Source organism: Pungitius pungitius, chromosome 10, assembly GCF_949316345.1.
Source record: "Pungitius pungitius chromosome 10, fPunPun2.1, whole genome shotgun sequence".
Classification (NCBI taxonomy): Eukaryota; Metazoa; Chordata; class Actinopteri; order Perciformes; family Gasterosteidae; genus Pungitius; species Pungitius pungitius.
Window position 1 is genome coordinate 10977549 of NC_084909.1, and position 15561 is coordinate 10993109.

At 45.3% G+C, this 15561-nt stretch overlaps 1 protein-coding gene across 5 annotated transcripts; it reads left to right on the forward strand.

Moving 5' to 3' along the window:
- The first annotated feature begins 704 nt into the window (after positions 1 to 704).
- Positions 705 to 15561, forward strand: dcaf6 (ddb1 and cul4 associated factor 6). 5 transcript variants are annotated; one of them, XM_037488098.2, is made up of 21 exons: positions 705 to 1132; positions 3571 to 3632; positions 4488 to 4580; positions 4774 to 4959; positions 5048 to 5161; positions 5768 to 5903; positions 6330 to 6541; positions 7315 to 7408; positions 7799 to 7918; positions 8287 to 8628; positions 8909 to 9115; positions 10262 to 10321; positions 11331 to 11511; positions 12198 to 12307; positions 12545 to 12863; positions 13009 to 13050; positions 13653 to 13791; positions 13891 to 14047; positions 14161 to 14249; positions 14863 to 14968; positions 15092 to 15561. In XM_037488098.2, the coding sequence occupies exons 1-21, from the start codon at positions 1036 to 1038 to the stop codon at positions 15148 to 15150; spliced, it is 2925 nt and encodes a 974-aa protein (XP_037343995.2). In that variant the 5' UTR covers positions 705 to 1035; the 3' UTR covers positions 15151 to 15561. The 5 variants fall into 5 exon arrangements, with proteins under 5 accessions (XP_037343995.2, XP_037343996.2, XP_037343997.2 ...); XM_037488099.2 differs by having other exon boundaries at positions 12566 to 12863; XM_037488100.2 differs by lacking the exon at positions 13009 to 13050.

Consider the following 15561-nt stretch of genomic DNA (forward strand, 5'->3'; position numbering starts at 1 on the left):
TGTAATGTGTCACAATTGAACACATACGGCATACGGTATGCACTCTGTAAGGTAGCTGCAGTATGTGCTGAACGCGTTTCACAAAAGCCCTACACACGTTTTTTCCCTTTGGCCCCAAACAGGTTAATCTGGTTAATCTGGCAACATGAAGCCATTTAAGACAGCAGTATGTTGTCAAATAGCCAGCTTGGTTTTCTTTCAAACTTCAAATGGAAAAGGTGATTATCTGTAATACCAGGATGGATTATAACCAAGTCAGCATCTGCTTTAACCAGCATGATTTACTTATGTTAAAGACAAGAGCTGATAGATAGATGTTCAATTCAATTTTAAATGCAACCATTACAAGTGCAGTGCTAACTCCAGATTCCCTGGTAGTTCCAGTCTGTACAGTCTTAATGTGTAAACTATTTTCTATTTGGCTGAAGATTATTTTTGGAACAATAAAGGACTTAAAATACATGTTGTGATCAAATTGCCACACTGCCATCCAACATTTTATTTTTAGGGAAAATTCCTAATATGCAGTCAAATGTTTTAAGAAAAATACCACATTTGACTGCAGATTAACTAAGGTTTAACTAAATATTTGAACACTTCTTCCACCATGATTCCAAATCATTTTCTTCATTGCCTTCGAAGCATTCCCGGCTACACTGCTGCTTCGCGGCTGAAAAAACGAGCGCTCCCTCTCAGTCAAAACACGTTGTTTATCGCGTTGTTTTCGACACAGCTGACCGCTGCCTGGCTAGAAGAAATAAACCTGGCTAGCCTAGCAGGACGGACAGTTAGCGGCGCAGAGAGCCGGAGGACAGCGAAGGTAAACTAACGAGGACAGCGGGGACAGGGACAGCAGCGAGTCTTTCACCTCCGGCGATGCTGACGCGTAGCGTAGCAGCCGGCTAACGTTAGCGCCGTCCCGACCCTGCGGGGGACCGACATCAATGGCACAGCCGAACGACGATCAAATAAAAGGCGACATCAACGGGAACGCGTTAGCTTGGTTTCAATGTTATTGTTAATTCAAACCGTCATATGGTCACAATGTCCTGGTCTGGAAACCTGGTTTGGGATGTAAACAAACGTCTAATTGGATACAACGAGCCGAACGCCATCAGGACCAACTACTTAGGTAAGAACAAAACGACCCTCTCTGATGCTAACGGTATAATCTGGGGGGATACGGGTATTATTTTTTGCAAATTAACACCGGTAACTCCGCGGTACTGAATCCGATCCACTGACAGCCGATCTACAGAATAACGGAGAGCTGCTCTTCCTCCTGTGGAGGAACACCGCGAACACCCACCGTGCGTTTGATTGAAGCAAAACAGGAGTTATAAAACACTAGATAGATGGGGTTTCAATATTATTGTTATATTTATATATAATTATTTTTAATAGTGCTGCTTGTTATAGTGTAATAGCTACAGAAAAAAATACAATTGATCTCCCTCACTCAGATGATCCATTGTTTTTGCAGAGAAATTGTGGCATAGATGACATTTCTTTCTCTGCGTTATAAAGTATTTTTTGCGTTTATCCGAAGTGAAAGTGATCATCAGAACCTGGGAAAACAACAACATTTTTATTGGTGAGCAGCTGCAAACTGGCACAAGCAAAATGTAATTGTTTGATGAAACATGGCAACATGCGGTAAATGGTGTAATATTATTGAGGATGTCCAGCCAGTGCATCAAAACACAGCCCGCCTAATTGTTCATTTGTCTTCAAAGAAAGTGTCTACAGGGATTAAAAGAAGGCCGCTGCTTGTGCCCTAAACTTGACCAATCCACCTGCAGCGCCCCTCATCGAGACACTTGTGTGTGTGGCTGCATGTCCGCGTTCGTTATGAGAGCACCACGCACGATTCAAAACAACAGCGACCACGGCGTAAACAGAGGGGAACCAGAGAGGTCCACGAGGTCAGTGTGGCCCCTCCATCGGCCTGCCGAGGTGGGCCAGGTGCCACACAGGCTTAGTCAGCGCTGCATTTAGCTTGACTGAGATATGGTTGGAGCTGTTATTGTGTTATGGGTAGAAGATACATGCAGTGATGTGGCGGTCAGAGCTCTTGTAGGATATATTTAGCTTCAATGGGGTGGTCTGCATTGAAGACACTTCCGGGGAGGTTATGTTAAGGGGCTGTCTGTCAACTGAAGAGCGATTTAAGCAAAAATAAGTTGGTTAAGATGGTAACAAAGTTTTTTTTTTTTAACATTGCATCCAGACCTGCCTGTTTTATAGTGTCACACTATAAAACAGGCAGGTCTGGAAGCACATTGCCTCGAAGCATATTTTATAGTTGGTGATTTTTGGCTTAATGAAGTTGCTTACTTTTGCATTTTCATATTGTGTGTTTTCAAACCTTATTAATATTGTTATTTGTCTTTTTTTAAATGGGAGCTTCAGAGGAGCCTGTAGCTTATTCTTTGCAAATTCAGACTTAGTTGATTCTTGCAGCACTAATGAAACCTGTCGGTGCAAGTCAAAGCTCGTGGCTTTTACCACTTTTTGCTTTAACAAAAGAGAAAACATCCATCCTACATATAACGAAGGAAATTTATAGCAGTTATTATATGATATTAGCTCTGCGTCCCAGTGCCATCTATATTCAGTTTCAGTATTCAGTTTTTGCAGGTAGAATACAAAAAATCAACATTCTTAATTATTTCCGACCTGAAACTGTGCGATTAAGGATGCATTTTCAAATGGCAAAGTAATACAGAATGTGATAATGCATTATAACTTAAAGCAATGTAAAAATATAGGCTTTGTGTCTCTTTATTGGATTGGATTTGTGCGTCCTCTTTTTAAAAAATGAACCTGAACACAGACAAAGAGACTGATTTGACTAGATGATTCTGATAATAAATATAAACAGTGCACAAACATAACTTTAAACAAAGAGCAGCAAGATGAAGCTGCTGTTCTGTTTTCTCTGTTTCATTTACAAGTATTTTTTGTTTTTATCAGCCAAGAACACTTCCTCCATTTAGCGTCGTGCGTTGCATTGTGGGAGGATTGTGTCCAAAAAAAAGTTTTTATTTGAGTCTGGCGGCTGAGCGTTTTAAAAACCCTGCATTGTCTCGTTAGCCATGTGAAAAACGAGACGGAAGCTGTTTAGGGTTGTTGTCTCACATGTGGTGAGAAGTATCACAAAACAACTGATCATTGCTCAGGATGAGTTACAACTGTTTAAAGCAAAGAACTCCCAACAATTGTGCCTTTAATACGTGAAATATCTCTCAAACAATAAATCAGTTCAGTTATTGCTGGACGATGTATCATCATCATCATCAGCATCATCCCACTACTTTTGCCATTTATACTACTATATGATTTTAGATTTATGCTTCATAAAATTGCCTCTTTTATTTTTCTATTTTAGTTGTTGGTTCAAGGAAGGCTTTGTTGGCATGGATAATACACTCAGATATTTTAAACCAGTATGCTGTTGCATGGAACTAAAGTGAAGATGGATGCACAGATGATAGATGCAGCTGTTATTCAATAACATAATAAATTAATCCTGTAAACCTGTCTCTCTCTCTCTCTCCTTTTTTACAGGTAGAAGAGAATTTGTTCAAAGACTTAAACTTGAAGGGACGCTGAATGTACACGATGGCTGTGTAAGTGCTCCAGATTTGTTCTCCTTTCTTCCAAAAGAACATAAATCTTTGTTTCACCTTGAAAAGAGAGACCTCATCGTGTGTCCCCCTCAGTCCGTTAGTGAGGCCTGAGAGCAGTTCTTTGACTCGGGGCCAGGTGGTTAATACCTCTGAGAAACCCGACGCTGCCACAACAGTCACACGTCCTGTCACACTATCGGCCCGGACGTCAGTCCCGACAAGGCATTTATTTTATTGTATGTTATGAATATATCAGCTGTCTTTTTAGTGTAGAGATATATTTATATTTTTTATTTATATCTTAAAACTTTTTTGGTTTGGTGGATTTTTGGTTACTGCAGAAGATATAAAATAAAAACAGGAAAAGTAGATTTTGATCGTTTTGAGATCGAGCCTTGATTCCGGTGGGCAGGATGTGGTAAAGGGGCGTGCAGGCGGTGTAATTTCCCTGATTGCAGCAGGGTGAGTCTGGTAATCAAGAGCAACGATGACGAAATGCTGAAGATGCCACAAGTAGGTGGGAATGAAATATCGATCCACAGAGTGACTGCAATCGCTCTTGTGCTCTACTTTGGATTCACGGATGGATCACTGATGAATGAACCGTGTGAACAGGATTCTGGGGTTATTTCAGTCCGTTGAGTGGTAATTGAGTCATGGGAACAAACCAATATCTAGTGTCATTGATCCTCTGATTTAGTCGCTTTAATTTGTCACATTATCCCAGAGACAAAGGGATGTTTTCGAATCACATGTTTTTATTTTTTCTTCCGAACCTTGAATCAATTCATCCTTTTGGCACTACTGTTAACATCTGCATCTCTGCATAATCAAATGTATCGACTCTCTCCTCAGGTCAACACGATATCCTGGAATGACACCGGTGAATATCTCCTGTCGGGTTCAGACGACACCTTTCTGGTCATCTCCAACCCGTACAACAAAAAGGTAGGCGGGTCAACAGTCAGTTACTCCAGAATATGAGTAAATCATCAAATAAATACATCACAGATGAAGAAGCACCTTTTCATTTAGTAAAAAAAGTATTTTCCATACAGATAAAACGTCTGATTCTAAATTGTCTTTGCTGTTGTGTTTGGGACCAGAGAAGAAGTGACCGTTTCCTTTTCTCTCCCTTCAGGTCAAGAAGTCCATTCGCTCAGGCCATCGGGCGAACATCTTCAGCGCCAAGTTCATGCCGCACACTAACGACCAGGAGATCGTGTCCTGCTCCGGAGACGGCATCATCTACTACACCAACACAGAGAAGAGTCCCGAGCACAACCGGCAGTGTCAGTTCACCTGCCATTACGGAACGGCTTACGAGGTACCGAGCGAGAGGAACGCGCGGCGCTCGCCTTCCTTCTTCACGGGTTCCGTCTCCTAACACCAGGCCGCCCGTTTTGTTCCTTCAGATCATGACGGTACCAAATGACCCCTACACGTTTCTGTCGTGCGGGGAGGACGGCACGGTGCGGTGGTTCGACCTTCGCACGAAGACGAGCTGCACTAAGGAAGACTGCAAAGATGTACGGTGACGCTGGAAATGCGGCCACGGTTTTGGTGATAATGTCCTGTTTTTTTTGTTCTGTAAACTGAAGTTATTTCATAATCTCTTGTTTAATACATCACATGTGCGTTTAAAGATGATGACTTCCAGCTTAATATGCCTTCTACACTGTGTAATACCATGAAGAAAACAGTTTGCTTGGCTTGCGTGTGTGTGTGTGTGTGTGTGTGTGCGTGCGTGCGTGCGTGCGTGTGTGTGTGCGTGTGTGTGAGAGACAGAGTGAGCGAGATAAGCGGTGCCCTGAAGATTGCGTTGCATCTTCTCGTATTCCCCCCCGAGGGAGATCATTGCCTGGGACCTCAGCCCTCTCGTGTCGCCTCTCTCTTAATTACCCTACAGCCTGTTAATGTTTTCAAGTCAACATCCACAACTGGAAAATATTGAATTGAGCGGGACTTTTTGCTTTTCTTTTTAATGTTGCCTGCCCTATTTTTGTATTCCTGTAAACAATTATTTAATTTAAATGTTCCCTCTGTTTCTTGTGACATTAGCGTAGGACTCATTGACTCCAGAAACGAGAAGAAATTCACCCCTAAGTTGTCTTGTTTCTTTCTTTTGACTCCAGGACATTCTGATAAACTGTCGAAGGGCAGCGACCTCTATATCCATCTCTCCTCTCGTGCCGTACTACCTGGCCGTGGGCTGCTCCGACAGCTCGGTGCGGATCTACGACAGACGCATGCTGGGCACCAGAGCGACAGGTAAACACCACCCACTCGGTCGCATCGGAGATGGAGAGAAGGCGGCAGGTTGGAGGGGTTCCTCTCTTGGTTTTTAGTTTGATGTTTATCTCGATACTTCTGAAAAGCTCCAGACTACTTGAATTCATTAGAAACATTGTTTATAGAGCATCTTTTTATAGATGTTTTTTTCTACGCAAATAGCAAAAAAACAGTTTAAAAAGGACAGGTTTATTTGTGTAGAAAAGGTGCTTTAGATAACTCACAAAAAGATATTAAAGAAAAACTACATTTAGTTAGTTCTTGTCCCTGAGTACATTTTTTTGGTATCTCTCTATTCCATGCCGTGTTCAATGTGGTTTCACGTCATTGGGGATGTCAAATGAAACTAGCCATCAGCCATCAGGGACTCTCTCTCTCTCTCTCTCTCTCTCTCTTCGTCCGTAGGTAACTACATGGGCCGGGGGACGACGGGCATGTGCGTGAGGTTTGTTCCCGCTCACCTGTCCAACAAGTCGTGTCGCGTGACCTCTCTCTGCTACAGCGAGGACGGTCAGGAGGTGCTGGTCAGCTACTCCTCCGATTACATCTACCTGTTCGATCCCAAAGATGACCAGGCCCGAGAGCTGAAGGGCCCGTCGGAGGAGAGGAGGGAGGAGGTGAGCAGCAACATGAAAATGTTTCCCAATGTTTTTTTTGGGGGGGGGGCTGACATTGGTGGTTCTCTGACTGAGAATGAAAAGGCTCAATGGGTTACAGATTTAAACTAAAGTATTAACTGTGTCATCTTATCTTTTATTTGGTTTTTGAGAGGTATTTTGTGCTCTTAGCGCGTGTCTGAGTGAGACGGATCACGGTGCCGGTGTTTAAGGGCCTCGTGGTGAGCTCAGCTGTGTCGAGATGCAACCGCAGCACGCATTCCTTTCCAAATACAGCCGCCGACGCAGGCAGCGCTCAGCTACCCTCCAAAATAGTTCAGGCCCCCCGCAAACCTCCCCTCTGGCCTTTTCCTCCACCTGTAAGCTAATTCATTTCAAGTACGTTGCTCTCTGATATATTACTCTACTATCTCTCTCAGCCTGTGCTGCTTGTCACCACCTCCAGCCCACAATCAGACCTGAGGACCTTTCCAAAGTATAGCAGTTGATAGTCTTTGCACTAAGAGCCCCTTTTTTCTATTTCTGGCTCTCGGCCTGTTGCCCTGTAAAGAGAGCCAGGGGACTGGAAAGTGGAGGCAACCTCAGTTGTGCAGCCAGAAAGTGTGTGGGGGGAGGAGGGGGGGGGGGGGGGGGGGGGGCACTATAAGGAGGACACTGACAGAGACGAGCAGTGTTTTGCTCTGGCAGCAGAGCTATTTTTGACCATGCTTTGACTGACAAACTGCTAATCTTTGTGTGTGTGTGTGTGTGTGTGTGTGTGTGTGTTTCCACAGCTGAGGCAGCCTCCAGTGAAGCGCCTCCGTCTACGAGGTGACTGGTCTGACACGGGACCCCGAGCTCGCCCTGAGAGCGAGAGGGAGAGGGACGGTAAGATCACAGCAGTCAGCACAGCAGGCGACACTCGTTGGGTTTAGACCTGAGCTCTAGAACTACGGATTTGGCCTCTGAGACACCCGCCCCCTTGTTATAAATGTATTAATGATACATTCATCCATACTTATAAGCAATAGAGTAATTACGAAGTTACGGTTGATGCAAAGCTGCAAAATCACATCATAAAAATGTATTTTTCAATGAACAATGCACCCTTTGAATTGAATCAATTATTGGAATTCTCCAAATTGCAAAACATGAATCTGATTCACAGAATCAACATTTGAGAGTTGCGTTGAGTGATGACGAGACGTTGCACGCTGTCATGTTGGTTTGAATACGTTCCGGTGAACCTGTGATCATTTGTGTCTCGCGCTGCGGCAGGTGAGCAGAGCCCCAACGTGTCTCTGATGCAGAGGATGTCGGACATGTTGTCTCGCTGGTTCGAGGAGGCCAGCGAGGCCCAGAGCAGCAGAGGAACTCGGCCTCAGACACGACCCAGAGGTGAGAGATTCTGCATTGTGTAATGCCTGTCTAGGTGTGTAGATCAATCCCTAAATCTTCCAATTCTTAAAATCAAGTACTGCTATTTTACTTATTGAAGATCGTTTTGGGCTATTATTTTAACTTGTGTTAAATGTGTTCACTTTGCTGTAAGCTAGCGCTAGTTGTTAAACAAAAGGATCATTTTCTACCGTCTTGTTACTATAACTAGTGGATCAATAGATAATGCCACGCATGGGATGATTTACAATGGATCCTTTTACCCGTTGCATGTGAAACTGTTAATAGATTTTGTAGTGAATGATATCAGCTCCTCCTGAAGATTGTTGACTATGTCTATTTATTCTCTTATGGAATTCATGGAACAGCCATCGGTCCCGAAGGGGCGTCGACTACTCCAGCTGCCGCCGCGGGCGGCTCTGGTCAGGAGTCCAGCGCCCCCGGTCGGCCCGCGGGGCCGATCGCCCAGGAGGTACCAGCCGCTGCCGACGCCGCTGCCGCCGTCCCTGAATCCACCTCCTCTTCGTCCTCAGGGTCGTCGTCAACGGTCACGGCAATTCCTCCTTCCAGCTCTTCATCAGTGGAGAGCTCGGCTCCCTCCTCCTCCTCCCCCCTCACCTCCTCGCCTGACTCTGAGCAGAGTGGTCAGGCGGCTGCGACCGTGACCTCCACGCCCGCACCTACGCCAACCTCAGAACCCGCTCTCTCAGGTAAGAAAACAGTGTGCCAGCTGTTGACTTATGACTCCTCAGTGCGATGAGGAGGTAGCCTTAGATCGACTGTTGGTGTGTATGCGTGTGTGTGCTTGTCGGAGCCACTCCACTCAAGCAGCAGCCTCACGTCACTTTCTTTCCTGCAGCATCCTGTTGTGCTCTCGCCCTCTTTCTTTACTTCCTGACTCTTCCTCTCTTAATCTCCCTCCCCCCCTCCCCTCCATCATTCCTCTAATCGTGCATTCCCTCTGCCTCTCTTCCTCTGCCTCTCTGTCAGAGTACGGTCCTCATCGGCTGCCCATAAGTTTAGTGTGTAGGCGTTTGCAGAGGTTACTGCGGCTGGCCGACCCCCCAGGACAGGGTCCGCGTGCTGCCCGTTCTCCTACTCCTTCTTCCTCCTCCTCCTCCTCCTCCTCTCCTGCAGTCACTGAGGGGCAGTCACAGGGAGCTGCCACTACTGCCGCTGAGACGCAACCCCTCACAGGTTACCCTCCCCTCCTAATGTAGGAAAGGCGGACATGTCTCGTTTGTAGAGACAGTTGGGCCGCAGAAAGACCCGGCTTTGATAAAACTGACCACTAATCTCTCTGTGATCCTCTTTCCATTCCCCCATGATGCACCTTGTACCAATTAACCTCTGCAGGCGTCACTGTGTCGCCTCCCCACTGTTTGCTCAGCGCCTCCCTCACTAACGCTCTCACTTCATCGCTCCACGTGTTGCTTGAGTTTTCACCAAAGTGGTGAAACAGTATGAACCTCTGCCTCGCCTCATGTGATGTTCACACGTAAACAATAAAAAAAAAAAGATTGTCTCTCTAGACCAGGTGTCCCCAACCAGACAATATTCCGGTCTTGGAGGTGTGCCGAATAAACACAACGAAATGAGCGGCCAACAAACGGGGTGGTGGTAGAAGGGGTGGTTGCAGACCGACCGACGGGAGGGGGGCGTAGGGGGGGGGTGTAGTTGCTGCGCGGCTCTCTGTGCGCTGGTGGGCGGAACTGCCGTGTGCAGCGAGTAGTGGACAATTGCATAAGATGAAAAACAGTGACTTATCTCAAGGGGGACGAGCGCACGTAATTAGGAGAGAATCTGGTCGATTTTCAAAATGAAACCTTTTGGTTGGGGACCCGCGCTCTAGACTGCTGGACCTGATTCACTATGGTTTGATCCGAGAAGTGTAACTAAAGCTCCGAGTGTTACGCTAAAGTGATTTGTTCATCTCATTCATGTAACAGGGCCTTCATTGGACGTCCAAGACCAACTCGTCATTAACTGAAGGGCCATTGTTTGCATTCTTTATGTTAAAGATCGGGTTGCACTGATGACTAGACTACATGTAGGCTTTTGTTTGGCTGTCACGTTGGATGGTGATTGAAACCTTGCAGGGATTAATCCCTTATCAGCAGGACGCGCAGCGAGCATGAACGAGTGAATTTTTGAACTTAATAATCTCATTTTGCACATGGAATGATCAGATGAAGCCCCCCCCCACCCGTGCCCCCTTTGGCTTATTTTACAGCTTCTCCTGCTTGGCCTTGGGACGTTTTTTAACCCATCGTGCGCCTTGACTTTGAGCCGTCAGGTTCAACGTCCCTGTCCGATGTTTAGTCGGTCTCATTTGTGTTCCAGATTCTCCCTCGTCTGTGGTAAACAAACAGCTGGGATCCATGACTCTTGATGAACAGCAGGGTGCGTCTCTCCCCCTCCCCCCCCCCCCCCCCTTGTTCCTCCCTGCTACATGCTTTTCTTCCTCACCCTCCTTCATAAAACACCAACACTTCTCCCAGTCGGTCCTGTGTTGTTTTCATGCCTCTTAATTCTCTCCATACACTACTTTACTTTCCCATTATTACCATTATCTATCCAGAGTTAGTGAATAATAATAATAAGAATAATAAACAACATCATCATCAAGGGAATCCTAATCTCTTTTTAGTGTGCTAGTGGACACCCATCATGACATAATGTGATAATATATTATTGACACGTTGATAAGTAACAATTCTCTGTATCTATTTATGTTATATTTTGTTTTACAATGTTTAAGTCAGACCTGATGTTGCCTTACACATGATGGAACAATCCCAGTCTTTTCCACACAGTGAGGCCAACAGCTTCTAAATTAACACTGGTATCGATCATTAGTTTGTGTCTTGTAGCTGACGATAGTTCACCTTTGTCTGCCCTGTAAATGTCAGCTGCATGTTTGTGTTGTTTCTCAGTGAGAAGCAGTCTTGCAGCAGATGGTGGCATGTTATGGAAGTAAATCTGTGTCATTGGATTTTAAAAGAAAAAGGTGATTGAATTTCTAGCACTAAATATTTATGCATGTTGCTACAATCCGGTCACCATGCTGCCGACAAGCCGAAGTTGTATTGGGTGCTCGCTCCTTTTGCTTGATGCACGCTCCTGATCTTGAATCTAGAATCAATTGCTCTTCTTGGGATTCCCGGATGTTGCAGTTGAACTTTTTGCAGTTGAATATTTTAACGTTGAAAAACATTCAGATACATAATTTCAATGTATAAATTAATCAATTTAGAATTAGAAATGCAATCACCTTTTTCTTTCAAAATCATGACACAGATTTACTTCCATAACATGTTGCAAACATCCAATATATGCCAAACTATATACACTATAGCTCTGAGGTACCGGCAGGACAGCTTTACAGTGGATCCTCTGCCCGTGTGTGCAGAAGCCGCAGGTTCAAGTCCCGATCAAGCCGTTCCTGCACCAGTCAGCACCAGCGCACCCACCACCTCCACCAACATGGCCGGCACCAGTCGACCCAGCGCCGCAGAGCCAGTGCTCAGCCTTCACTACAGCTCGGAGGGGACCACCACCAGCACCATCAAGCTGGACTTCACCGATGAGTGGTGAGTGCTTTGAGTACAAGGAGATAAAAGACCTATTGAAATCAGTGTGTTTATATAGTTGCCCTTTTATTGGTGAAGCATGTGATAATGGACCCCTTCAGGTTGTCTTATCATAGCAAATCAATTAGGGGGGTGAAGCATAAGGAGGTAATCTCTCATACTAATTAAATTCAAACAAAGCAGGCATCAAAGCAGGCGGCAACCTACGATTCTGAAAAATGAAGCCAAGGTCATAGTGCCTTAAAATTCAATAATAAACATGTATTCTTTAAAATAACCAGCAGAGGGCGACTCCTGTTTGCAAAAATAAGTGATTGTATGAAAGTCCATGAGACCCTACTTCTCACTTGCTTTATTACCACAGTACATGAAGTAAAGAGTTTATGGTCTAAATCGCTAGTTTCGATTCCTCTTCAATACAGCATGATGCTCGTTTAGTAAACTATGGTCCCTGATATTCTCCCACAATCAAACATGGAATCATAGTGAAAATGTGTTATATGTACATTGTGGATGATCATATTTGCGTAGCTTTGTCAACCTTGGTTGACCAACACTGTTCATCCCTTCGGGTTCCTCAAGAGTTTACAAATAATGAACATGGTGCAAGAAGGTCCTTATTGAGGAATAATTAAAACCCCTCAGAGGCTTCAGAGACTCTGTCACTGTCTCGTCTTCCTCCACAGGAGCAGTAGCACATCCAGCTCAATGGGGAGTGGAGGTCCCAAAGCATCGGAGGCCGTGGCCATCCAGAGCAGAGACACTCTGTCGACGGGGAGTTCAGGGTCGGAGCAACGTGAGTCCTTCGGCATCAGGAAACCTGCTCTGACACAATAGGAAATCTAATAGAAAAAGAAGATGTGAAGTTAATCATCTATCAAACAGCCCTTCACCAAGGGGGGCTGAACGCAAAGATAACATTAAATTGCAGTGTACACTTTTGATTTAACAAAAAACAACTAAACTTTAGTATAACATCTTAAATGAATATGAAATGCATACAAACGCTGATGCAACAACGTCCCACATGCAGCGATGTGTTTTCCCCCCTCAGCTGCGCCCGTGTCCTCGGGGCAGCAGAGCGCCCTGGCCGCCTCCACGGAGGCCCCCTGCAGCGCCTCCTGCTCGGCGGCGGGCTCCTCTCGGGGGGGCGCCGTGGCTCCTCCACCGGTGGAAAGGAGTCAGCCGGAGGGCACCGAGGACGCGTCGGGAGGCTGCAGGAGAGCGGAGCCGAGGGGGGAGGAGGAAGACGAGGGCCAGAGTCAGCCCGCGCGGGGCCACCAGGACTCCGACGACAGCGACGACGACCCGATTCTCATCCCGTCCACGAGGTTCCGAGGTCAGGGACAGAGGTACGCGAGACCGCCCTCGTTTCAGCTCACTCGCTGCAAGCGATTTATTTATTTATTTGAATGCAGGTTATTGTATATCTGTAACGGGAGGTTATTTTGATTTCCTTGTGATGCCTTCCCATTGACTGTTTTACTACAAATATAGATTAAATTCCAGAGGATCTGCAGTAGGAGATAGGATGATCAGGTAAAGTGTTTGCACTAAAAACCATCTAACCAGGTGTGTGCCATGCAGCAGAGCATTACAACTCAACAGCATAACGTGATGAAGAAAGGCGGTGTTTTTTTGCTTTGGTTCGGTCATTTCACTCACAAAGAACTAACGCACACACACACACGGCTAACAGCAGCGTGAGAGTGATGTGCATGTGAGGCCCGACTCCACAGAGGGCGCGAGTAGCAGCGTAACGGCCGCATTTTGAAGATTATGAACTGGAGATGAATGATCAAAGAAAGTGTGCATGAAGGAAAGCCAGACAAATCATTTTTGTCTTTGATTTCATCTGGAGGAGGCAGATTATTTCTACATGCACAGTGTTAATTCCATTAAAGACTTTGCACAACAACAATTTAAGGAGCTTGATTCAGTTCTGATTTAATTTGCCTTTTTAAGTGGCCGCTTTCCAGCTTGGAGTTTGTCATTTGGTTGAATGGATTTTTATCGGCACAAATTTCACTCAAGACTTAAAGCATGAGGTTCATCAGCATCAGAGGCCGCATGGATTTGTCATTCTTTTTTCCTTTCTTCTTTCGTTTACTTACTTTATGATCACACATTGTGTTTTACAGGCGCTCAGCCGCCGCTCGCATCCAGGAGCTGTTTCGCCGGAGGAAAGAACGAAGGGAGATGGAGGAGAGCGAGACGCAGAATATCAGGAGACCCTCAGTGAAGATGGTCTACAAAGGCCACCGCAACTCCAGGACAATGGTACACCTCCATCGTATATACTTTAGAGACCTCCTTCATATAGCTTAGCACTAAATGTTGGGCCATGAATAAAACTAAAAATCCTTTGTTGATGTGCAGATAAAGGAGTCCTGTTTTTGGGGGAACAACTTTGTGATGAGCGGCTCAGACTGTGGCCACATCTTCGTCTGGGACAGACACACAGCGGAGCACCTCATGCTGCTGGAAGCAGACAACCACGTGGTGAACTGCCTGCAGCCGCACCCATACGACCCCAGTGAGTCCCCGCCCCCCCCCCCCCCCCCCCGCTCCCCCCCGCTCCCCCCACCACCTGAGGTGATCTGACGATCTCATGGAGTATGTCATGTTTATTTTTTGTGGTCTTTTCAGTTCTGGCTTCTTCAGGGATTGACTACGATATCAAGATTTGGTCGCCACTGGAACAGTCGGCATCGTTCAACAGAGCCCTGGCCAATGAGGTACCACAGTGGACTGATCAGTTTAATCGATTTAATTGATTAAAATGCGTACATTTTACATAACTGAGGTGTCCGCTAAGGAAAGAACGGTTTACTTTTCTATTGATTTCCCCCCCCAAAAGATAACTGATGGGTTCTTCTGAAAGAATATTTGTAGCTGTTCTCAAACAACCTCCTTCTTTGGGTGTTTGACCTAAAGTGTAGCTTAATTTTATCCCCCCCCCAAAAAAAAGATAACTGAAAATGATCCTCACCCGACCAAAACAAATCAGGACATAGTGAACTCTCAGGACAAGATGCAACACATTTCTAGTCTTTTGCAGGCATAGTATTTGGTGGAGGATATAAAGTACAATTATTTAACAATATGCTAACTAGTGGACTTAACATGTTACATAAAGTTTGAGGTGCAGGTAGATCACTGGAGTTTTATCAGGGGATCAAAGGCTTCTTCAAAAGCTATCAAACCTTTTTAGGTGATGATTATATTTTCCAGTAGCGGATGTCTTATGTACGGGGGCCAATGGGGGAAAAAAAGTTTTCCCTTTTTAGTCCAGTCATTTGTCAATTTCAACTTGCTTCACACTCGCTCTTCATCATGTTTCCTTTCAAGGTAATAACTCGGAACGAGCTGATGCTCGAGGAAACCAGGAACACAATCACAGTCCCGGCCTCGTTCATGCTCCGCATGCTGGCCTCCCTTAATCACATCAGATCAGGTACACCATTGGTTTGAATGTTGGGGCCTGTGAAAGGGCGGGTAGTGCGGACAATGAATGCCCACCTTTTTTTTGCCCCCCCCCCCCCCCCCTTCTTTAACATCCGCCTTTGCCCTCCTGCAGATCGACTAGAAGGTGATCGATCCGAAGGTTCAGGACAGGAAAATGAGGACGAGCAGTAGCCCGCTGGCATTTTATTTTAAAGAACTTTCTTCTCGCTGTATAGCACTTGAAAAGAAAAAAAAAAAGATTTGTACAAGTATAGTGTAGAATATTTCCTTTTGAAAATTAGTGTAATTTCTAGCCCCGTGTTTTTTTAAGATGACTTTCTTACTGATGTTTCTGTATGAGGATAAAGTACATCTGTGTGAATGCAAAAGGCAACGTCAGTATATAAATATATTAAGTGTGAGATTAATGGTGGCTGGTGTGTAAGGATGTTACGTGCAATATTATTTTGTTAGGAGAAAGTGAGCTTTGATCAGTGTTAATGTGTGACATTTTGAATTTGTAGCACAAAGCTGAGAAATGTCGATGTGCTGCTCCAGGAGTTCCGCATGTATACAAGGACTTTAAGTAAAAACATACTTGGA